The 17,833-nt window shown below is 38.7% G+C and overlaps 1 protein-coding gene across 1 annotated transcript in view; it reads right to left on the bottom strand.

Moving 5' to 3' along the window:
* Nucleotides 1-17,833, bottom strand: part of NLRC3 (NLR family CARD domain containing 3) — a 778,434-nt gene that overhangs the window by 225,574 nt on the left and 535,027 nt on the right. The window contains exon 11 of the mRNA XM_044089322.1: nt 5,686-5,769. Coding sequence (XP_043945257.1) covers nt 5,686-5,769 — 84 coding nt within the window. The remainder of the gene's footprint in view (nt 1-5,685; nt 5,770-17,833) is intronic.

Raw genomic sequence — 17,833 nt, 5'->3', positions numbered from 1 at the left:
GTAAACCATATTTTACATCAGCAGAATTTAAAACTGCCTGTCAGATAAAATGACACTAATCATTTTATTTCAGTGTTCCATCACCAGCCACCAGTGAGATAATAGAAAGATGTGTTCAGGTTTTCAAGAAGGATATGAAAGCCAGAAATCCACACAACAATCCACTGCAAAATAAGGCCGATGTTTTTTCCTTTTGTGTACAGAAATGTAAATTATGCAATATGAAATACACATCTACTGTGCTGTTCATTAACAGAGTTTTAAAGAGAAGGCTAGTCTTGCTAAAACATGATGTCAAATGATGAGTCAATGCTCAGAATGTTCAGTATTTGTGCTGAAAAACATAGAAAAAAATTGCATGTCAATATATGCTAACAAGGGGTATAGATGATAAGTAGCTGCTACTCCACTTCTTTCTAGAAAAGTGCACTGTATATATACCGCTGATGCTGGGCATGCAACATGGAGATAACATGTAAGCCATATACGAAATGGCAGCCAGTCTGAAGGGCTAGAACCTGTTGTAGGGCAAGTGACTTTGAAGAATTAGATAATAACCCTCTGTTTGCCACAAGATAAAGATCAGATGCCTACCCTGATCATAAAAAGTATTGCCTAAATCCAGCTATTCACAAAACAAAGGATGAAGGGTACCATATTACCACAGAGATTCCAGATCAGTTTCCCAGCTACAGATTCTTCATAATCAAACAATAATTATGTTAGAAATAGTGAACCCCAAATGAAGGGTTGACATGAAGAACATTTGTATGTTGAAGTACTTTTCCTAAAATGGTCCCAGAGATGATGCCCTCTGCACTTGAGAAGGTGAGTCACATAATCTTTGACAGGGAAAGTATTTATCATAACAAACAGTGAATCATTATCTGCTAAGAAAATGGGACAAGAGATATTACTGAAAAGAAAATGACACCTCCAGATGTACTAACATGTGCCTTTTAGTAATCTTCCTAAATGTTAACAAAACTGAAAAAGGAAATGTGACCAGATGTGTGTGTGTGTGTGTGTGTGTGTGTGTGTGTGTGTGTGTGTGTGTGTGTGTGTGTGTGTGTGTGTGTTTGTGTGTGTTTCCCTGTACTGTATGCCTTCTTTAACATTTAAGTTTAAATAAAAACATGTTAACCAATGCCACTGGCTCATATTTTTGTTATACATGAGTGTGATGCCCCTCCTCGGGGCCAGTGATCAACAAGTCTCAATCTTCACCATGGACACTGTTGAGGGAAGTTCACTTGGAACAAAAATGGATACACAGAGTATTTCCAGATGTAGCTCTCTGTACCAAGTACAATTTCCCTTAAGAACACACAGGGAGCATACTCCAGATCTTTGGCTAGACTTTCTCTCTAGGCCCCAAATAAATCTCCACCTTTCTCTCTGCAGAAACCAGTGCTCTGTGTCCCTGTTCCAAGTAGATGATGCACATACTCTTTAAGATTTGATTTTCTCACACACACACACACACACACACACACACACACACACACACACACACACACACACACAGACACACACACACACACACACGCCTAGGAAAGGCTGGCACAGATCTACCAACTATGCCTCCCTCTGCCCAGACTGTAAGGTAGATACTACCACAAAGACACTACAAAGCCATCTACTCTAATACTGTTACCAAGGTATCCAGTTATACTGAGTAAAATTAATACTAATATAAATGGTAGTGTTTGACCAGTGCAGCAAAGCTTTCAGGAGTGGCCACACTGTTGCCAAATAAATATAAGTACTCTCAAAGGTTAAATATTCTCTAAAAGACCAACCAGAATGAAAAGTTTAAATATATTTAATAACAAATAATCAAAGAATACGACAATACTTAATATCTATTTACAATAAACACCAGAATTTAATTCACAGGAAATATTAAAACTAAGACAGATGGAAAGGTTCACAAAGATACAGAAAAACAATATTTTACTAATCTCACTATATTTTCCTGACTGATCTAAAGAATTTCTATTCCCTGGTTACTTACTAGAGCAAGGCATGATGAAGTGGGTAAGTAATCCTTCTTTGTCAGGTTTCAAAAACAGACTGTCCTGAGACTTCTGTGTCATCTACTATTAAGACATCATTTCAGTGCTGGATTACAGAATAACATCACATACATCTGGTCATCTGACTTCTGGTTCCCATACTACTCCCTTTACTGGAAACTGACCCAGACTCTAGCACATATGTGTTACCATACACACACACATAGAGCTTTGTTAAGATGTGTTATAGCATCTGGAAACTATAAAACCATTTCAAAAGCATCTACCCTTCCAGGATAGAAATTAGTTCATCCCTAAGGACAATACAGTAGGATTCCTAGTCCTACTTTTCACAGATATTTTGTCTCTGGCTGTAGTCAGAACTGTGAGATATAATCTTTATGGCCTAAAACAGGTTATTTAATTTCAAACTCTTCCAGTATCCTCTATTAAATATATTAATTTCAACAGTTACAGTACAGTTTGACATACAGGTGTATTTCTTTTCTGTCCAGCGGGACCCACAGTTGGTATATTTTTAACACAAGCAGCTTTACAAATACATTTTTAACACAAGCATCTATACAAATCAGCTTGATATACACATGACATATAATTCTTTACAAAACTGCAGCTAGCTATGCTGGCATATGTTACACATCCACTACCCTACTTCTCCTGGCATAGAAGGCAATACCTCACACCATCACAATGTGTATCAGTGTTTTATGTTAGGAAATACCTAGTAGATAATGTTTTATCTAACTGCAGTTAAAACGTCATTCTTAATATAATAATAATAATAATCTGTAATGCAAATATCTCCGTGTCTAACGCCAGACTTTAAAACCTTTGTACAATATTATCCATCAAGTCATATTCTATATGCACAAATCATGACACAAATGGCTATGATCAAATGCTAAGGAAGAGTTGTCATCTGGCAAAAGCTTCCTATCCAATTTACTGTTATGATAAACCTTGAACTAGGTACTTCTTGGATTAAAATACAAGAGTCCTTTCAAACTTTTGTATTTTTTGATTAGTGTGACCATAGTCTTTTGATAATGATCACTCTGACAGATCTAAAGGTAAAGAAATGTTGATCAACACTGTTGTTATTGTGTTTAGTCACTAAACATGGTATGCTATTCATTTATCATTCTAAAATTACAATTGCAGTTGAAAACTGCAGCATTTTGCCACCCCGAAAAATAAATAATGCATGTGGTTGGGCCCATCTATGCAGGATTAAACTGTTTAACTTGTATTTTTGGTATACACATTTTATTGACTTGTAAAATATTTGGCTTTTGGAGCCAGTAAGGACCCAGCTCTTTCTTAAAATCTGATACTGGCTTGGCTGCTCATATAATTCCTTGATGCATCACCACTATATGATGATACATGTAAGAATGCATTAATAAATCATATGATATAGTCTCATTTTTCCCATATTATCCCTGTCTTGTGGACTAAGTTACCAAATGTCACAGTATCTTGTATCTGAGTATAAAACTATTATTAAACAAAATTTTCATAACTAGGCATTTTCTGATTATACTCCTATCAGGATTCATAGCTTCTTTATTTGATGATCTACATCTATTAATATTTGTTTAAAATATTCAACCTCCAGTGTCTCTTTCTAGAACTATGTCTTTATTTAAACCTAGCTGAAAGGAATGGGTCAGAATGTGACTGGCAAAATGCTAGCATACAGCTTATAGAAAATAATTTGCACACCTGCCACTGTTGGAAGTATTTAACCTACTGTGACTCATTCTGCTTTAGCATTAATGGTTACAGTAAGTTAATGAGGTAATACACTGTATGTATGGTCAATACAAATAGTGCAGTAAAATGATGGGATTTCTAACTTGTCATGGGGACGGGGGCTGTCAAGATCATAGGATCATAGAAAGTTACTAGGCTACTGGCCCTGAGGCCCTTACAAGCCTAGCCAGGAATTTAGCCCATGTTCCAACAAGTCAACAAGTTGTTTTTCTTTTCCTGGGACTTTATTTTTTTAATATAGAATGCATTTTGTATCTATGCCTTTTGAACTATGTGCAGATTACTGTTAACATTAAGAAAACTAAGTAACTTGACTTGTTTATTCTTTAAATCTTAGGTCTCTTGTAATTGAGCAGTTATGAGTAAGCCACTGTAGTTTGATCTTAGAGTTGTGCATTTATTCTTACATCCCTTTCTCCATCTATCTCAACCCCCTTTTTCCCAGTTTTGTACATGGGGTTGGGGTGTCACTTCAACAGTGACAATTATCTAGAGCCAAGGTTTACACTGTTGGGTGGATAGTCCTGTTATGGTAGTTCTTCTACACCACACACCTGCACCTGCAGTTACACCTATGGCCAATTTAGACTGTCCAATCCACCTAATGCATGTCTTTGAAATGTGTGAGGAAACAGACATGACCACATGGAGGGCAAGCAGACTCCACACAAAAGACACCCCAGCTGAGAATTGAACCAGGGAAACTCTTGGTGTGAGGTGACAATGCTATGTGCTGCACCACTGTGCTGCCCTTATTTATTCTCACATATTTTATAGTTTCTTTAGTATGATGAACTAGTATAGCAATAACCCACGCCTGGGTGTGGGTAATGCTGGATTTACCCACGGTTGGTGTGGTTTGGTCACGAGGGCGAAGCCTGAGTGGCCAAACAAAGTCAACCTTGGGTAAATCCAGCATTACCCACACCCAGAAGTGGTTATTGTTATTATAATGACATTATTTAAGAAAAAAAATAATTACTTTTCTTAAATAATGGCATTGTATAATGCCTCCTTGCTGCCCTTCCGCAGCTGTCTGGTATTCTGCTGCAGTTCTGATGTACCTCGCATGCGTATGCCTACGCAGTACATCAGAGCTGTGGGCAAAAGCAACGGAGAAAGCAAGATCTCCGTTGCTTTTTACAAACTGTCTTGCTATGTTAAAGGAGTTTAACATAGTGAGACAGCTTTAAAAAAGCAATGGAGAATTTCCGTTGCTTTTTTTAAAGCTGTCTCGCTATGTTAAACTCGTTTAACATAGCGAGACAGTGTGAAGCAATGGAGATCTTGCGTTCTCCGTTGCTGTAAAAAAAGAGTTTTAGTAATGGAAAAAGTCCGTGCGACCGGACCTTTTTCCATTACTATAACTCTGATTTACAACGTGCACGCTGACCAATCAGGGTGCAAATTTTTGAATATTAATGGGGGGGGGTCATTGTATAATAGAAATTAATCCTGCTTTATACCCATTTCTTGTTGAGGTAAAGAGAAGCCTCCATGACATAGAAGCAGGTAAAACAGGTATTTAAAATGGATAGCCTTACTTGCCTGCTGTAATGTGGGTAATTTCTTACTATGTGTTATATGTACATTCAGTTTTCCAGATGTCTTTGTATACACCCAAGTTTTGGAAGTTGTGTCCAGCTGACAAAAATAAAACCCCCCCAATATACGTTATAGCATAGTTTTCAGCACTCGGAATTATATCAGATTTCATATAACTTACCCTAGAACACAGTTCAGCTCTGAGGGACTGAAACAGGTTTGTAATTATTTTCAAGCAATGTTTGTCTGTTAGGAGTGATCTTTGTGTACTGTGGTGCAGCTTACAGATCATAATAATGTGATTGTTTACCACACACAGACTTACTTCAGATTAATGAGTCCCTGGTTGTACTTCAGAGCCTCTGTTAGTGCTGATATTCCTTTGTTACTGATGGAATTACTCTGTAAACTTAAAATAAAGAAAAGAGTTATTTTCACATTAAAATTAGAATTAAAGCAAGAGCACAGAGCTGATGGTGCATGATGAAATACTTTGCTTCATAACTTACATTGTGCCACACTGAGTATTTAGCATTTAAAGAACTTACAAGAGACAAATCACGTTGTGCACCTCTTTCATGACACAAGGTTTCCAAGCTTTTTTGATAGGAGTCATCTCTTTAACCTTTCACAGATGAGCATGGCAAATGTGCACTCAAGTTAAATGACAGAGACAAACAAAATGTAGAGCTGACAACAGTGCTGTTTGAATCTATCATAATAAAATGATGTTTATATCACTGTAGTTCTGAGCAAGGTAGTTTATTACTTATGTCTGCAGTCAATATTTATTTATTTATTTTGCATTTGTTTGTGAGACAGATGCATTAGCTCCATAGGGACTACTTTCAACCACAGCTCTGCAAAGCTCAAAATGTTAAGCTTATTATAGTGATAGTCAGAAGTATGGCACAAAGTACAGTTGTGTACACTTACCATAAATGTAGATATTCGAGTGTATTCACTGTTGCAGTCATTACATTTGGGTTATCTGCTTGTAGGTAGCCCTCAGTCAGCTTGATTAACAAAGTCTTGGGTCCTGCGTTGGTTGCTGTCCCTTCTTCCATGACGTCAGGTCGTCAGGGGTATAAAACATGCAGCTAATGCCATTACATCAGTTTTTCTTGCCCCAGATGCCAGGTTCCCCCCTAATGGGAAGCAATTAAATATAAAAGTACAAAGATATACCTCCAACAAAAAAGCAAATACACCAAAAAGGCTTTTAAGCATTGTAAAGGAAAGTAGAGGTATAGCCAAAAGAAGTTAGGGGGCTGGAGGGAGGGTAACCGGGACTGCAACAGTGAATACACTCGAACATCTACATTTATGGTAAGTGTACACAACTGTACTATGTTCTTTGTGTTTCACTGTTGCAGTCATTACATTTGGGTAGATTTCCAAAGCTATGGTTGTGAGGAGGAATTTAGATAGCATTAGGGCCAGCTATAAGGCCCTGCAAGACTGCAGTGGCAAAGTCAGCTCTGGATTTAGAGAAAATTGGCAACTGAAAATGCTTGATGAAAGTATGTACAGAACTCCAGGTAGCAGCTTCTAGGATGTCCCTGGTAGGAACACCTCTGAGAAAGGCTGTAGAGGTATATGCAGCCCTGGTGGAGTGAGGTCTGATCCCTTGGGGGATAGGTTTGCCATGGTGCTTATAGCAGAAATTAATGCAATGGCTTATCCATTTAGAAATGGTTTGCTTTGAAATAGCCTTCCCCTCTGCCCCTTCAGCAAATGCCACCAGCAGTTGTTCAGATTTCCTTTGAGGTTTAGTCCTGTCCAAGTAGAATCTAAGTTGTCTGTGCACATCTAAGGAATGCAGTATCTGTTCCCCTTTATTCTGTAGATTGGGAAGAAAGTTGGCAAATGAATGGACCGATTAAGAGCCACACTGGATACCACCTTGGGCATGAAGGATGGATTTGTTCTGAGGGACACCCTGTCCACATGAAAGATGATGAAAGGCTCCACTGCCATAAAGGCCTGTAATTCAGATACCCTTCTAGCTAAAGTGATTGCTAAAAGGAAAGCTGTTTTCCAAGAAAGAAATTTTAAGTCTGTAGTAGCAGCTGGCTCAAAAGGAGGTTGAGTGAGTTTCTCCAAGACAAAGTTAAGGTCCCAGGCTGAGGTTGGAACTCCCCTGGGTGGTCTCAAATTTATGGCCCCTCTGAGGAACTGCTTGAGCAGTGGATGAGAGAAGATGGGAGGTTCTGTGTTATAATGAGCTGAAATGGCTGAGGCGTGGATTTTAATGGAGGAAAAAGACAGGACCTTGTGAAGCATCTCAGTCAAGTATTGTAAAATCTGAGGTAAACTGGGTGCTGATGTACTCATCCCTTGAGATTGGTTCCAGGCACAGAATCTTTTCCATTTTTCAGCATAAGATTTTCTAGTACTAGGCCTCCTTGCCTCCAAAATGATATCCATCACAGATTTGCTGAGGGACGGTAAAGGAGAGGTTAAGTAATTAGCCAGGCTGCAAGGTTCAGTATTAGAAGCTGTGGGTATAGAATCAAATTCTCCTGCTGAGACAGCAGGGAAGGAGTCTGAGGCAGGTGCCATGGAGATAACAGTGACACACTGTGCAGGAGGGGGTACCAGTGTTGGCGCGGCCAGTCTGGAGCAATTAAAATCATCCTTGGTTTGTCCTGTTTGATTTTTAGTAGTACTTTGGAGAGCAGAGGCAGAGGGGGGAAGGCATAGACTGATAGGTTTTTCCAGCTGAAGGACCGAGCATCCACTTTCCAGTATTGTTTGTGGGGAGTCCTTGTGCAAAATTTGTCCAATTGGTAGTTCTGGGGAGAGGCAAACAGGTCTATATCTGGGCTCCCCCATTTGCTTGTCAACATGTTGAAAATCCTTCGTTCCACAGTTTCCACTCATGTGGGTCCATGAGGTTTCTGCTTAGTCCGTCTGCCAGTGTATTTAATTTTCCTGTCAGGGATTGAGCTTGTAGGTGCACTTGGTAGCTCAAGGCTGTGTTCCACAATGTCATGGCTAGTCTGCAGAGGGGGTAAGAATGTGTACCCCCCTGCTTGTTTATGTACCACATAACAGTGGTGTTGTCTGTCTTTACCATTAGTTGTCTTGGAAGAACGTGGTCCTTGAAGGCTGTCAGAGCATTCTGTACAGCTAACATTTCTTTTTGATTGATATGCAGGTGCATTTGCAAAGGCTTTTTAGATAGCACTGTAGTTTCCTCATATGCATATGGAATTAGAAGAATGCAGGATCCCATGAACCCCAAGGCTTGCAGTATTTGTCTTGCAGATAGTAGGGTTTTTGTGGCCACTTGTTTGAAGTAGGTTGTCAAATTAATTTGTTTCTCTGGCGTGAGGTAAGCCATCTGGGAAGTTGTATTCAAGCTTGCTCCCAGGAATATAATTTGTTGACAGGGTACCAGGTGTGATTTATTTTTGTTTATGATGTACACCAAACAAGTTAGAACCCTTTTTACAAAGGCCAGATGATTCAAAAGTATGCCCTGGCTTTCTGCCTGAATTAGACAATCGTCCAGGTATGGGTATATTTGAATATTTCTTTGCCTGCAAAATGCAATAACTGAAGCTAGGCACTTTGTGAATACCCAGGGTGCAGTAGATAAGCCAAAGGGCAGTGTAGAGAACTGATAGTGCGTCTAGCCTGCTTTGAAGCGTAGGTATCTTCTGCAAGATTCCCTGATTGGTTGTGCAGGTATGCTTCTTTTAAAACTAGTGTTGTCAACCAGACATCTTTGCCTAGCATAGGAAGTAATTGGTGAAGAGTCAGCATCTTGAATTTTGGAATCTCCAAAAAGGTGTTTAGAGTAGACAGGTCCAGGATAGGATGCCATGAATTGTCTTTTCTGGGTAACAGGAAAAGTCTTGAGTAGAAACCTTGTCCCTTTTCCTCTTCTGGTACCAGTTGAATAGCCCCCATGCTTAAGAGAGAAAGTACTTGTTTTTGGGCCTCTGCCCACTGATTTGGGGGTAGGTCTGGCCACCCACTTGGTGTTGGCAACGTGTGGAAGTGAAATCTGTATCCCTGGGACACTATATTTAAAACACATTTGTCCTGGGTAATGAGTTCCCAATTCTTTGCATTAAGAGTAATTTTTCCCCCCAAAGGGGCAGTCAGTTGATAAGTGCTTGGAAATTTTAAAAGGAAGTCATTGAGACAGTTTACCATACGGGGAGTCTTATTATTCCCAGATTTGGAAGTGGAGGCCCCCCACTGCTTAGTTCTGTGTGTCCCCTGGGACTGAAACCTGGGGTTTTGCTGTCTCTGGGTTTGGTTTGAGAAGACCTGGAAGGGGCTGGAAAGGACCGATTCTTAGAGGGCCAGTGCCTACTAAATCTAGGAGGCTGAACTTGTAAAAAATCTTTAACAGTTTGCATAGATTTAGCTTTATCTTCCATCTTTTTAAGAACTTCGTCAGTCTTGTTGCCAAACAGTCGGTCCTGATTTAAAGGAGCATCCAACAATTTAGCTTAAACATGATCAGGCAAAGATTGCTCCTTAAGCCAAGCATGCCTTCTGAGCACAGACCCAGTAATAGCCACCCTGCAAGAGGCCTCTAATGAATCAAAACCACATTGCAAAGTATGTTTTCCAACTTGTTCAGCAGAATGCATTAAATCCTGTAATTCTTTATTTTCCACACAGTCAGGAATCAACATCATTTTCAGTTTATGCAGTCCAATAACATGTTGCTGATATTTTAACATATGAAACTGGCAGTTTAAAGCCCTAATGGCCAAGGTTGCAGAAGTGTAAACCTTCTTACCCCATGTATCCAGTGCCCTGGAGTCTCTATCAGAAGGGGTAGGATTTTTAGCAGGAGAAGCCTTAATGCCCTTGGGTCCCTGTGAAATAGTCTCTGGATCTGCAATAGGATTTCTGAAAAGGAACTTGTGGGACTCAGGGACCCTATAGTATCTGTCAGGTTCTCTGGGAGCAGGAGGCAGGGAATCAGGGGCCAAGCTAGATTCCAAAAAAGCATCATCAACAATATCTAGTACAGGAGGAATAGCTAAAGGCCTATGCTGAGGTAGGAGAAGGAAATCCCTAAGCCTCTTTTTTGAATCAGAAAAATCCTGGCTTTCCCAGTGGAAATGCTCCCTTAGAGTACGTGAGGTTTCCCCAGAAGAAAAATCCTCAGGAGGGGAAGCAGAGGGAATGGAGTCCTCTGCATCAGAATCTTCATAAGTAGATAAGGGCAAATCCAGATCATCAGAAGAATCAGAAAAAAACAGAATCCTGATCAGAAGATTCATAATCAACTTCAGTCCTAGGCCTCTTAGAAGGTGGGGGGTTGGCTACCCCTGATTAGAGTTATTAGATCTTCAGCCATTCTTATCATCTGTTTTTTAGGCATAGAGGCCTGAGCGCCATTTTTTTTAGACATGGATCAAGATTTAGGCCTAAGTAAAGAAGGAGGCTTCAGTTTAATATGCAAGTCCATAGGCCTGAATACTCCCTCAGAAGCCGGTGCCTGCACAGCGGCTCCAGACCCATCCAAGGTAGAGACATCCGCGGGTTCCATAGTTGAAGCATCTCATGGCATACCGGACTCCGAATGGGTCTCAGTAGAGGCCTGAGAATCATAAGTAGCGGGTATCAGGGGCTGCAAAAGAGCCTCACTGAGTACCGGCAAACTGGCGACTGGCTTAGGAGAAGCGTTGTTGGCAGTTTTGGACCTCGGTGGCCTGTCTCTGTCTTTATCTTTGCATTTTTTCATAATCCCGGTAGCCGGATGGCTACCTGATGACATTTTTGGATAATTAAACTGAGAACCGAAATATTTAGAGGAGAAAATATACCGACGATGGATAGTGCGCTGATTAAATAAAGCACAAAACTGACAGCAAAGTACGTCGTGGTCAGGGCCTAGGCAAGGAATACAGTATGAATGAAAATCTTTATGAGGTATTTGCTTTCCACAAGTAATGCGATTATTAACTTTTACTGACATTGGTAAGGAGCACGAAAAAGTTTCCCCAAAGGGGTACTTAGCTTTAGTTGAAGACTTTGGTTCTGAAACTCGAAAATGAAAATTTCAGGAGTCGGCCGACCGGCACTTGCAAACTGCTTCTGCTTCGGGCACCGCATGGCAAGAAAGACTGATGTAATGGCATCGGCTGCATGTTTTATGCCCTTGACGACCTGACATCATGGAAGAAGGGACAGCAACCGACGCATGACCCAAGACTTTGTTAATCAGACTGACTGAGGGCTACCTGCAAGCAGATAACCCAAATGTAATGACTGCAACATTGAAACATGAAGAACATCTGTAGTGAAATAGACTGTGTGTGTGTGTGTGTGTGTGTGTGTGTGTGTGTGTGTGTGTGTGTGTGTGTGTGTGTGTGTGTGCGCGCGCGCGCGCACACCAGCCTGTCAATTACATTTGGTGACCATTACTTGCAGGATTTATAACTAAATTAGATAACTAATATTATATGTTAAGTTAGATAATGACAATACAGTCTATGTAGTTATACAGAATCTGAACACATTTGCATATTTATTTACAGTATGTAGAATTATAATTGATACTTAACTACAGATTGTTGGTTAAAGCCCTCTTAATATGCATGTGTGTGGCACCTTTATGCTATGTAAATGTCAGCCATCATCTTGAAAGCAAGAGCATTTAGTATCCTTAAAAACATGTTATTTTAATTTACTTTTGAACAATTCAAATGGTGACTTACTTTTGGAAGCTAATTCCAAACGTTAGGGCAAAGGTTAGAAAAGACTCTTTCCACTTTTATAATATGATCTAATGAAGGCTAGGGTCTGAGTGCAACATTCTAGAAAGAAGCATTCCTAGATTTCATAAACCATAGACAGGGTGAATAATGTTTGTTCAACTTGTGAATGAAAAACTTGTACAGTGTAAATAAGACAGAAGGACTTTGGGCCCTTTAAGACTGTGGGTAAAGCCACAAACGGCAGTTCTGCATTATTTAGTGCAGAATGGGAAAACCAACTTGGTATACTGGACACAGCAAAATAGCTTAGTACATGCTGGTGTCACTAAGATCAGGATATTATACAGCCAGACTCATTGGGTAACAGATGAGTTTTGATTTTATTCACTTTTGTTAGCATTCAGTAGGAACAGCTAGCTGCATGCTGTAAAATTGTAGGCAATATCCAAAAGGTTAAGCCTGGTATTTCAGGCCATATATTGGTAGCATTTGTTGGTTTTGATTGAAACGTGGATGTTAAAAACTGAGCGAATGGTATTTTTTAGATAGTTAAAACACTAGGGACTTCTATGCTATTGTTAACAAGGTTGGTGAAATACAGATTCTGCAAATATGTGCTGTCTTTTAAAGGAAGCCCAAAATGCTGACAAAATCTTCAAGATATTGAGTCTGACCATGCATTATTCCAGACAATAGTGGATACTGTGGAAAGCATTGACGATATGCTTATGAAGGGAGAGTTTGGATGCATGTATTGCTACAGTTCACATTACATTGAATGAACATGGCTCTGATCCTTTATTTGCACAATGCCTGATTCATGAGCTACTAGCTGTAGTTATGTTTATTTATGTACATCAGCAAGATGTCCCTAGTTTTACTAATATTCCAGAAAGCAAGCAATTTAGCAGTCATTGCATGGCATTAGGTCACACCATGACATACATAAAGTCTCTGACACTTCATTGGTTCTTTATACTGTTGTAGAAATATGTACATGTATATATCTGTTTATAAAAATATGCAATACTTTTGTTCTTTTATTATGAATTCAAAAATGAATTAGCTTAGACAATTTGCAAAGCATCATTTGAATGGCCACATCATGGTGGGCAACATTTTTCTGAACCTATGTGCATCATACACTGTTTTAGAGTTATTATTTGTAGTTTTTAAGGCTGCATAATAAATTCATTTAGTTTGCATTCTGTTTCATTGACTGCATTATCTGGTGCCTTGCCCTTTCATAGGCTAAACTGTGTAACGTAATAATTTGCTAATCATTGTAGTTGCTAAATATTTTCTTTCATTATAATAGCCCCATTTTTTCTTATATGTAAATCTCTTGCTCGCTCTCTCTCTCTATGTGTATATATATATATATATATATATATATATATATATATATATATATACACACACACACACACACACACACACACACACACACACACACACGCACACACACACACACATACACACACACACACACACACACACACACACACACACACACACACACACACACACACACACACACACACACACACACACACACACTTATCTATATATAGGTGTTGTAGTTATGAATGAATATACCTAACATCGAAAAAACAGACACTGACATGCTAGGATGCATGTACAAGAAACATCCTTGGCACATGCAAATTTAAAACAAAACAAAAAAAAAAACGAATAAAAACATTATTTTTTTTTTTGGGTGAAGCTCCCACACCCCCTGCTAATTATATATACTAAATCTGAGATTGCAAAAATAAGGGGTAAGGGCATATTCCCAAGCCCAGAATTGTGCGATCTCACACACCTTCCAATCAGCTTCTTAGCTGATCATATGTGGCCAGCTAAACAGCTGTCCCAAAAATAGACACTTGATATAGTGTGTGTGTGTGTGTGTGTGTGTGGTGAGAGACCTACAATATGGATATGCATACATATATGTTCCTGCCAATTAAGAGGGGTTACCCAGACAGTGTACATAACAAAGACAAATGTTATGTAGCAGCCGGGTATGAATTTATGAAGTAGATGTATACATATACAACAGAGTCAGGCATGTTACATTTCAGTTTTATGGCTCTTACATGAGAACTTGACAGATGGTGACCAGTCCGTATGCTCTGCTACGAATGTTATGACTTAGCCCTGCACAGAAGGCTAGTAATAGATCCACAGGGATTAGGGATAGGACCAAGACTGGGAAAATACACTGCTGCATGGTGAAAGGTTGGATAATGAGTGCTGTAGGACTTAGTCTTACATTCAGTACTCTACAGTGTGTTCATTTCTGACATATTTGATGCTGACACAAATATAGGGTGCAACAATCATGGATAGGAGAAGGACTTTACAAAGGAAAAGGCTGACTAAGATGGCAGAATTTAGGTAGCAGTGAAGGGTCAGTGCCTAGGAATTCTAAGTACTGTATTTGGGCTACAACAAACTTGGTGTGAAGTGTTTTCTGGGGGAAGTAGAATAAATGCAGTAGAGAAGGAAAGAGATCTAGTGCTTTTGATCACCCCTGGATTGGACTACCATGAGCAGACAGAGAGATACTGAGTTTGCTATGGCAGCAGCATACACAATGCTAGATATATACATTCTCAGAGAAATATATATCAGAAACCAAAAGATAATACTCCCTACTTTACCAAGCCTTTCTCAGACCACACCTTGAGAACTGTTTGTAGTTCTAGAAGGAATACAAGGTAAGGGACATCTGGCTGCCAGAAAAAGTCCATATGAAAGCCGCCAGAAGATTATGTGGGATGGTGGGGAAAAGCAATGATCATAGGCTTCAAGGTGGTGTGGAGCTCTCTTTTACAGGGTCCAGAAGGAAAGGGTGGGGGGAACATGACATGGTTTTTACGAGATTTGGGCCTAGAGTTTTATTTAATTGGGTTTTGAATTTTGAGTTTGAATTGAGGATTGGTTGATTGTAACAATTTAATTTAGTCACAGTTTATGCTCAGACTGATTCCAAGATCATAGAGCCTGCGGGTAAGGAAGTTTTCCCATTACTTGCAAGTTTAAATTATTTTGAAGTTAGTAAAGAAGAGCAGTGGGAGAATGGGATGCGCTGGGCTAGGAATCAATTAGTTGTAACAAATAGAGTTAGTAGTGTCTTAACGTATTACCTAATTAAATAACTGGCTCATTGAAGGGATAAACTCAGCGAGCTGGTGTTTGACAACTTTGCCTCTGGAAAAATAGACCAGATAGTCAAAACAAGGAAGCAGATCTACTTAAAGTATAATGCACTGCAAGGTACAATATTTTTATATCTTAAAACATCAATAAATTATATATCTTAATCTTTGATTATATGTATAGGATAGCTTTTGAAGAGCATCGATATTCTACTTTGACTGCATGTGCATTCATTTTCACTTTTAGCCTTGGCTGCTGCAGCTTTATTTCTCTAGAGAGTCCTAACACAGAACATGATGACTTCTACTTGCACTGAAATCCACAGTCCGAGCTACTCTCAGGTATTTCTGCTAGCTTTTACATTGAGATCCTATAGCGTTTGAGCTGGTTATCTATTTATTCTTTAATTTAGTGTTGTTATAGCTAACCCAGCATGATTTGGGTCCCTTCCATATGAAGAAGCTTCTGGTAACAAATTTCCCATTACGTTCTTGTCTTCCTCATCTTTGAGAGTGCAATTAGAAACATCTGCTTCTCATTCCCTTTATTGTCCAGCATTTCACCTCTGACACCTTATCCTCTACCAGGTGAGGGGGTTCCCTATACTGGCTGTTTTTAAGAAGTTCCTAAAGGCCTATAATTGTTTTTTATTTTGCATGTTATTTATTTGCAAACTGTGCAGTGCCTTTGAAATATCAATGTATGTATTAGATGTGCTTTTTAATGATACTTGGGCTCAAGCGGCTTAATAAACCTTTAACTGAACCTAAATTTGAATTGAAATGAGTAGATTTTGTGGTAAACACTACTATCTTTTTTAGACTCTGCCCCCAGTTTTCAGAGTAAGTCATAATAGTTCTGTGTTACTGATAGTAATGACATGTGAAAAATAACAGTTCTGAGTGAGAAGTCATAGGATTTCAAAACATATTTTATTCATGCATTATTAGTTGGAATAACATTTTCTTATTTTCACACAAAGCTTCTTGATGTAATGACAGATGACCAACTTACAATTTGACCTGCATGTTCACCACTGTATTAAGAAAACTCACCAATAGCTCGGCCTACTATATAGAAACAAAAAACGACTCACCCCTGATTCTGGGACTTCACTTGCACATGCTTACTTGCTACCCAACCTTTTCTGTGGTTCTCAAATTCTTACTAACTTACAGTCTTTACTTCTCCAAACTGGAAATCACTTACAACAAAGCAGCCAGATTCGCTGCTAATGTGCCTTCAAAATCTCACCACTGCCCTGCTCTAAGGACTCTTGGTTGGCTTGAGCTTCCTAATCAACTCTTATTTTCTCACCTTAATTTTATCCACTCTATCCAAAACAAACCCTCCTCTTCCCCTAGCATCTCTACACTTATCTCTCTCTATAACCCTTCCCGACCCCTTAGAAGCTCTGACCAATGTTTATTACAGATTCACAAACCTAAAAAAAATAATTGGATACAACTTATATAGCTATTCTCCTGCCATCTAATGGAGCAAGCTTCTCCTGTCTCAGAAATGTCTGGAATGTCCATGAATTAAAAAAAATACTCAAACATCTGAATACCAACTGGTTATGTCTTTGTGACCATCCCACCTGAACTCTGTTCCTTGTTAATATTCCTTTTAATTTTCTTTCTCTTCTAACCATCCATATGATATTAATTTTATTCTCTTATTTATATCAAACTATTAAGTTAATTTTTGATTATGTTTCAATATGTTGTTTCTCTATTGTATGTATTTTATTTTCCATGTAAATTATCTTGTATTGCTGTAATCTGGAGCTTTTCTTCCCATGCCTCCTCTGAAAAAGGGCTTTTGCCCAGTCGGACTATCTCAGCCAACAAATGTCAAATGAAAAATAAATAAATTAATACATTTTATTAAATTATTATTGGAAATTGTTTAAAAGTACATACAGAATGTTGACAACTTCCTTTCTTTGGCACACAAGACATAATTTATCATTGGAAGAAAGGTGCATAATATTGTTTAGATCACTAACAAATACACAGATTACATTTACATTATCAAAAAAGCAGCATATTTTCTCTCTTTTTTAAACACCTTTATTAAAATATCACTTAAGACATAGGCAAATATATATTAACAGAAAATAAAAAAAAATTCAACATTTTTCCATTTAAATGCAATATACATCACATATATATTTTTTGCTACTATCATCAGTTCAACATTAAATAACATTGCTGAATTCCTGCCTTACACTTCACTCCTCCTCCTCCTGAGCATTATTAACCATGTATTCTTCCCACAATGTCCATTTACTTCTATGTAATATGCTCCTTCCCTTTTCTAAAGATCCCTCTTGCGGTTCTTTTATCTGTTTTATAATATTCAGTACCTCAAATACAATTGGCGTATTCTTTGATTTGTGTTTCCTAGTAATTGCTTTTTTTGGCAGCCAGCAAAATTGAACTTAATAAGGCCTTATCCTGCATCCCAGCTCAGAAGAATAATTTCCTTATTTACAGCCATTTGCTCACCCAATATTTCTGGTAGAGTACTCTGTAGGGAATTTTTAAAATCTGCCTACTCATTACACTCCCAATAAATATGTTCCCAGTTACCTTTTCCTTT

The sequence above is a fragment of the Protopterus annectens genome, chromosome 12.part0 (genome assembly GCF_019279795.1).
Source record: "Protopterus annectens isolate FY-2018-M chromosome 12.part0, PAN1.0, whole genome shotgun sequence".
Classification (NCBI taxonomy): Eukaryota; Metazoa; Chordata; order Ceratodontiformes; family Protopteridae; genus Protopterus; species Protopterus annectens.
The sequence above is the reverse complement of the archived record's forward strand: the minus strand, read 5'-3'. Positions and strand labels throughout refer to the sequence as shown.